The sequence below is a fragment of the Phacochoerus africanus genome, chromosome 1 (genome assembly GCF_016906955.1).
Source record: "Phacochoerus africanus isolate WHEZ1 chromosome 1, ROS_Pafr_v1, whole genome shotgun sequence".
In the NCBI taxonomy this organism is placed as follows: domain Eukaryota; kingdom Metazoa; phylum Chordata; class Mammalia; order Artiodactyla; family Suidae; genus Phacochoerus; species Phacochoerus africanus.
In genome coordinates this window covers 201,319,806-201,327,690 of record NC_062544.1, presented here as the reverse complement: position 1 = coordinate 201,327,690, position 7,885 = coordinate 201,319,806, and the positions used below count along the sequence as shown (strand labels likewise).

Sequence of the window (7,885 nt, the reverse complement as noted above, 5' to 3'; positions counted from 1 at the left end):
GGACCATCCCACTGGTCTTCCTGTGGACATAGGTCTGGGAAGAGCCTGTGCCATACTAAAGGGCATTACGGCTCCCACATGGCTAGACTAAGGTTGCCCATGGCATGTCCGCGTGGGCGACCTGATGCAGTCCATACTGGAACGATGGAGTTGGAGGAAGGGTGGAGAGAAAAAAAACACTGGGGTGGAGGTGTTTTCACTATTCCTTTTTTTTGGGGGGGGTATTGATGTTGAGGGGCGGTTTGGCATGGATCTAGCGCCTCAGTCCTGGCCCTTCCAGTCGTCCCCAGTTGCTCAAGTTATGGGCCATCGCTCTTCCCCTCCTCCCGCCCGTGCAGACCCAGCCCTGGCCGTCGGACGGAGGAAAGAGCGCGTAGGAAGCGGAGGTGGTGTCCCCCGGCCTCCCACCCCATTAGAGACCTCCAGGCGCGGCGGGAGGATGTCCGCGCGCGCAGCGCGTGCGTCGCCCTCCTGCCCCGCCGCGCCCCCCGCCGGGGAGGGGGGACCCCCGCGCCCGGGGGAAGCCCCGCGCGGGTCGTCCGCTGCCCGCCCCAGTCCCTCCGCCTCCCGGAGGCCCGGGGCTGCCTCCTCGGGCCGCGCCGGGGCTGCCCCGCACTGCGCATGAGCGGGAGCCCGGCAAGCCCGTGAGAGGAGCCGCCGCCGCCGCCGCCGTCCATTCGCTGCGGAGCCGGAGGAGGAGGGGAGAGGCCTGGAGGACACCAACATGGTGAGGCACTGCGGCCGCCCGCCCCGCCGGCTGGCGGCCGGCGTAGCCGCGCACCCCCGCCCCAGCCGCCCTCCGCCCCGTGGCGACCCCGCCGCCCCGAGCCTCGGCCCGCGGCCTCCGTCCCGCTCCCCGGCAGGGCTCTCCTCCCCGCCTCTCCCTTCCTCCTTCGCCCCTTCCCGCCCGGGCGCCACCGCTACGCGAGAGCCGAGGAGGCGGAGCGGAGCCGGGCCTAGTCGGGAGCCCCGGAGAGTTTAGGGCGCGGGGAGCGGCCCCCAGTGCCCCTCGCCCGGGGCCCGGCGCGGCGAGAGGAGGCGTTGGGGCGGGGGGAGGGGATGGGGCAACGGCCCTGCCCCTGCCCGGCCCCCTCGCTGGCTCCATTGTGTCTGGCGGGGGACCGGGGTCCGGGGTTCCGGCTGAGGAGCCTCCCCCCCGCCCCGGAGCCGGGGCTTCCCCCTCCGCCCCGCCGGGGAGAAGGAAAAGACTTTCCCGGCGCTCCTCTCCCTCCTCCGCTCCGGCTTCAACACCCTTCAAGTCTCCAGGCAGTTTTGCTTGGGGCGGGGTAACAGCCCTCTTCCTTTCTCCATCACCTCTCAGCGCGTCCCATGCTTTTGGAAAATGGGAGTTTCACTGGCTAGTTGGTGAAGGTTATATTTACGTCTCTGCTGAGAACATGGGAGACCGCGGAGCTGGGGGACGTGGGGGGAGGGGGGGTACGGAAGTGCAACCTGTTCTTATTTTATAAAATTAGGAGAAGCAGACTTGCTACCTTTTGAGCACGTATTTTATGTACTTGGGGTGGGAGGAGTAATTCCTTTATTATACCAGTTAAAGACCATTTGTGATTTTTAAAAAACAGTTTGTCAAGTTATTTCCCTCTCCTTTTTTTTTCTTTTTTTGTTTGGAAAATGTCTAACAAGCTTAAAGACGTGGTATTTAAGTTATCTGTTTACATTTTGGTAATTGTGTACCTGACTCTTGGACTTTAGTTTTTGAGAAGCGATGTTTAGCATTATATCTGAGCATGAGTGGAATTCCATGTAGGATACTGTATGAATAGACAGTAAAAATGATATTGTTGTCCTTTTGCTCAGGGGGAACATAAAGGCCTCTTTGACGAGGGTGTGTGTGTGTGTCTGTGTTAAGGGAATGCCCCAGTGTCTTTGTTTTTAGTTGATCTTATTTTTGCTGAATGACGCTTATCTAGTCTCAGCCTCCAACTTGGCAGAATTGTGGTGTCATATATGGACATGTGGTTTAGTTTGCCTTGTACTCAGGACTACGTTCTGTGGTAAATTTCATGAAAATTTACCATTTGTGTTTGCAAGAAAACTGCTGTAAAGTGCAAGTTAATGTTTAGATTAATGTTGCGGTGTTCAAAGATCCACCTGGGTGGCTAAACAGTTTCCAATTTCTTAAGCGTTTTGAGGGTCATAGACATTACTCCTAAAGTTTCCAGACTCTTGGCGTGTAGTTAAGTAGTAAGCTTGAAGTAATGAAATGTAATTCCCTGGTAAACACTCTGGGAGAGCACCGAAATGTGTTCTGTTCATAGTAGTCTCCAATCAGCACCATCCTGTAGAATCCAAGGTCTACAATACACACAGTACCTGTTCACGACGATTCAGAATTCATGTGGTTCATATGAGAGTTCAGCTTGGATTGGAGTTTGTAAGCTTCTGTCTTTTTATTAATATTAAAGTAACAAGTTTTGGAACTTAGCCATACCTCATTTAATTATACCAGTAATGACAAGATAACACAAATATAAAACACTTTCTGTGGCTGAACTCAGATGTTGTCACTAGAATTGTCTTGATGTGCTTTTGTTAGTTTGGAAGCTAAATCTCTGTGGGCCCTAATAAAAGTTAGACCGTAAGAACTTTCTAGTTAAGTTGTTCATTGTAAATTTATTTTACTTATAATTATTTCTTGATACAATTTTTGGGCTAATGTTTTTCCATTTGTGTAATGCAGCCCCTTTCTAGACCACGTGTTATATTGTCAGTTTTGGGGCAAGCTTAAATGATGTAAAATATTTTGTGTAAGGAAAAAAAATGTGTATTTAACCTATCTGACACATATATAGAAGGACTAAAAATAACTTCGAAACTAGACAATATTCTGTTACTCCTGAAAATCTTTTTCATAGTGTTCAAGATTTCTGACTTGTTTTCTTATTTGTAAGAGGACAGGATTTGATGATTTCTAAAGTTCCATTCAGCGAAAAATTTTGATTTTTAATGATTTTTGTTAGATGTGTGAGAATTGTGTAGACTGGGTAAGCTACCAAATTTTTATAGACTTACCACATCATGGAATTTTTAGATGTGAAACAGCCTCAGAGATATCTCATTTACTCCTCTTCCCTTTTACAGAAGAAGAAATTGAGGATCAAGATTTTGAGGTTCAAGTTGGCAAAATTGTTAGTTACAGAACTGAAATTATTTTTTCCTGGTTTTACTATTTCCCCCAGTATTTGTAGTACATGTAATCTTTTAATTCACATGAAATCTAGAGAAAGAGTTGAAAATAGGATTTGGAATTAAATTATGTTACTCATTTAAACAGAGGAAGACTCAAGTGTTATTAATGAAAATGTTAAATAAAATTCAAATTAATGAGTGATTAATGTTAATGGTTTTTTTAAAAATGTGTAGACTTATTTTCAACAAATATCAGAGTTTATAAGTCTAAATGAATGTAGGTCTGTTCAAGATTGTCTCTGTAGAACTTGTTACATGTTCTTTGCATAGACATAAGTAAATTAAGGGAGGGCCTTAATTAATTTTAATAATTATTTCTTAAATGCCTATTATGTGCCAGGCACTGTTCTAGGTACTAGGAATATACATACACTTATGTATATTTTTTTCTTTCTTTTTATTTTTTTTCTTCATCAAAAAGATAAAAATCCTTGCTCTGGTGAGGGTTACAATTTTGTAGGGAGAGACAAATAATAAACATAGTATATAATTTTCTTTCTCACTATATTAGAAGATGTTAAGTGCTATGGGAGAAAAGCAGTGTTAGGGAGAGGAATTGGGAGTGTTTGGGGCACAGTGGAATTGGGGTTGCAAAATAGTATTTGTACCACTAGCGAGGTGAATTTTGAGCAGACTAGGAGATGAAGGAGTAAGCCACGCAGAAATGTGATCAGAGAGCGTTTGAGGAACAGTGAGTCCAGTGTAGCTGGAGTTGGTGGGACAGGGTGGAGGGAGGAGCATGTTGAGCATTGGAGCAGATGAGGTCTGAGTGATAAGAATTGGAGATGGGCATGGGTGGGTGTTGTAATCATATTGAGTTTTTACTCCAAGAGAATTGTGAGCCACTGAAGGATTCTTAGTGGTATGATAGATCTTGTGTCTACTGTTTCATAGTGTCCTATTCAAATTATATTACAGGTAATTATTTTCAAAGCAGTTTTTAAAACAAGTGCAGCTTCTGTGTTCAGTTTTAAATTTTGGTTAAGATGACTATCTAATATTTAATAAAAAACTAGTTGAACATCAGTTTACCTAGCCATGCTAATTAATAAGAACAGCACTATCTCTTTGATTCATAGATTCCTTTTGAATAAGTTCTAGTAGTTTGCATGTCATTTAATGACTGTATGCAAAAAACTGGGCCTTTGGGGAGAACGAACATTAACCTTTATCAAGAACTCTGCTAGTCAGACAATTCACAATTGTTAACTTCATCTCTACTCCAGTTTGTGAGATAGGTATTGCTACCTCTTTTTAACATCTCTGAAAAAGGTTTCGTGTTTCTGAAGAGTTGTTGAGAGTAAAGAGCTAGTATGTGACAGAGCAGGAATTGGAAGCCTGGTCTGGTTACATACTTTATCTACCCCTCTTCTTTTTTTTTAAAACCCAGCAAGCACCCTTTCCTTGTAGGTGTGGAAATTTTGATTAGTTTCACTCTGGTTTCTTCCTTTTATTGAATAGCAGCCTAGTTGTTTCCATGTCACATCAGATGATCTGATGTTAGACATTTAAGTAATTGAAAAAAAGTTGAAAGTAAAATTAACTTGTGGGGTTTTTAAGTTTTAAAAGAGCTGAACTCATTGGAGTCAAGTGGCTCTTTTGATTATGGCTTCATAGGTTGGGTCAAACATAGTGAAAATCTGAGAAAGCCCTCTTAAATTTTCAGTGTGTGTCATTCAGGTTGTGTTAGTATTAGCCATGACATTTGATGAAGAGAGAGTTCCAAATAGGATTCAGTTGCTTTGAGGACACAAACAAGCTCTTGAATAACCTGCTGACTATCTAGTTTACCTAGTCACTTTAGATGTATGCCCTCCCAACCTAAAAAAAGCAAAACAGAAGGGAAAAGTGTCTTCCATCACTTTTTTTTTTGTCTTTTGTCTCTTTAGGGCCGCACCCCTGGCATGTAGAGGTTCCCAGGCCAGGGGTCAAATTGGAGCTGCAGCCTTTACCTTAATCTTAACCTTAATCCAGGGATCGAACTCACATTGTCGTGGATACTGGTTGGGTTTGTTAATCACTGAGCCACATGGGAACTCCATTTTTTGTTTTGTTTGTTTGTTTTGTCTTTTTAGGGCCTCACGCTAAGCATATGGAGGTTCCCAGACTAGGGGTCACATTGGAGCTACAGCAGCCAGCCTGTGCCACAGCCCAGCAACACCAGATCCGAGCTGAATCTTCAACCTACACCACAGTTCAAGGCAATGCCGGATCCTTAACCCACTGAGCTAGGCCAGGGATTGAACTAGTCAGGTTCATTAACCACTGAGCCAGACAGGAACTCCACTTTGTTGAATCCTTTTTTTTTTTTTTTTTTTTTTTTGGTCACACCTGCTGCATATGAAAGTTCAGATCTTCCAGGGATCCAATCTGAGCTTCAGCTGTGACCTAAGCCACAGCTGTGGCAATGCTGGATCCTTAACCCACTGCACCGGGCCAGGAATTGAACAGATGTTGCCAGAGACAAGCCAGATCATTAACTCACTGTGTCACATTGGAAACTCCTGAATCCATTTTATAAAATTAGTACCTAATCATTTAGAGTGATTAGGCTGCCCATTTGCACTGTAAAAGTTTGAGATTTACTTTTTTTGTTTTTTGTCTTTTTTTTTCCCATCTTTTCTAAGGCCACATCTGCAGCATGTGGAGGTTCCCAGGCTAGGGGTCTAATCAGAGCTGTAGCTGTTGGCCTACGCCACAGCCACAGCCACGCCAGATCCGATCCTGGTCTACAACCTACACTGCAGCTCACGGCAACACCAGATCCTAAACCCACTGAGCAAGGCCAGGGATCGAACCCGAAATCTCATGATTCCTAGTCGGATTCATTAACCACTGAGCCACGACGGGAACCTGAGATTTACTTTTAAACAGTTCTTTTCCAAAGAATTCTGTTGCATTGCACTCTTGAATCCCTCAACACTAAGCATAGCGTTCAGCAACAGCGATAAGTTGAAGTACATGGGCCATTCCTTTGTTATATTAGGATATTTTTCAGTAAACATTTGAAGCACTTACTTATTATTCGTAGGATTCTATGTTTTTGGATTTGGGATTTGAATAGATACCAAATCTTAGAATTAGGAGATTTCATTTTTCAAGGATCATTTACTCTCCTTATGAAACAAATATCCATGACTGTTGAATGATTGTTCAACAGCATAAATTATTTAACTATGGAACTTTAAAAATCTCATTTAATTCTTTTTTTGTTCATTTAATTGTTTTTGCTGTTTTGTTTTCACCTCAGTAATCTTTTTGTTAATTTGAGATTTCTTTAGAAAAGATGTTTATCTAGAGGAGAAGCAAATTTAAATTAGCTGCCTTGACTACTTGTTAGACACTCAAGCAGTACATTTGGGAGGATTGGTTGAAATATGATGGCTAACACAAGTATTTTAAGGAGGTTATTTCTAAAATAATCAGGAATTAGCTAAAATAATTTTTTAATAGTCAAAACAGTCTTTTCTAAACCAGAATCAAAATATTTATTGCATTTACAGTGGTATCCTCTTTTGGATAATTCTGAGGGTGGGGAGGGGAAAATCCTTTAAATTTCCATTAATGAAATATTTTTTTTAAACTGTGAGGAAAATCCTTTAAAAAGATACCCAGCCAGTTTGAGTCTTACAAGTATTCTAGTAAAACATCGAGTACAATGATTAGATAGTATAGTACATTATTCCACATTTGACTTAGAAGTAGTACAGTGCAGTACCTCTCAAAGAAGAGTTCCTTTTAACTGTCATTCAAAGTGCAAGAAGTTTATGGATGAGTGATAAGAGCCACAGGTCTACCATAAGTAATTATTCCAAACTGCAGGTTGTAATTTGCATGAATACTCGGGGTTGGGGGTTTTGTTTGTTTGTGTTTGGTTTGGCTTAGTATTTGAAATTGTACACATGTGCTTGTATTTTGTGGCTATAACCTGTACATGTTTTTTTATTTTCTCTGTGTTTCAGTCCTTCTCATTGGAAAAGGAAGCCCTGATTTTTAGTGTTGCTGACTTTCCACCTCTGTAGAGTTAAAGCTATAGATGTGGCCATCTTTTAAAAAATAGACTATGAAAGGACTATAAACACATTTTTCTTCCTGATGAATTACTTGTCTTAAAAATAACCTATCCACGTCTTCTCTCCTCCCCTCTTCCTCAAAAACCCTAAAAGAAAGTTCGGTCCCTAAATTAGCCTTTTAGTTAGCAAGGGAATGCTTCTTGTACAATTTTTAGTCAGAAAACATTTGAAAGGGAAAAAGGTCACTTGATTACTGATTTAACATTTCCATAAAAACAGGTGAAGAAATACTGTTCACAGTTCCCCTTCTACCCCAGTTCACACAGTACTTAGTCAGTGGTTGCACTTTTGCCCTTTTTGTTTTCTCTCTCACCTGAGGATAATGTAGAATGAATGGAAAGACTGGATGCCTTGTCCAGGAATCAGGGTTTCACTTCTGGCTCTGCTACGTTTTGGATGAGCCTGTCTTTAGATAAAAGGAGCGCTGAGATCTCCTCACTGGTGGAACAGACTGATAACCACCTTGCAGAATTGTTAATAATAAAATACCTACCACAGAGTTGGCACACAGTAGGAGCTCAAGTAAATGTGAGCTGCTGGTTTTCTGATTATGGTGGTTGTTATTCCTTCTTACTATCTTATTTACATAAAATTGCTTTTTT

The 7,885-nt window shown here is 42.6% G+C and overlaps 1 protein-coding gene across 2 annotated transcripts in view; it reads left to right on the top strand.

Moving 5' to 3' along the window:
- Positions 1 to 417: 417 nt before the first annotated feature.
- The window catches only part of DCUN1D1 (defective in cullin neddylation 1 domain containing 1), a 35,816-nt gene continuing 28,348 nt past the window's right edge, over positions 418 to 7,885 (top strand). The window contains exon 1 of one of the 2 annotated variants that reach the window (XM_047787309.1): positions 418 to 727. In XM_047787309.1, coding sequence (XP_047643265.1) covers positions 725 to 727 — 3 coding nt within the window. In that variant the 5' untranslated portion in view covers positions 418 to 724. Of the gene's footprint in view, positions 728 to 1,045; positions 1,287 to 7,885 lie in introns of those variants that run through there. The other variant, XM_047787318.1, reaches the window with a different exon arrangement.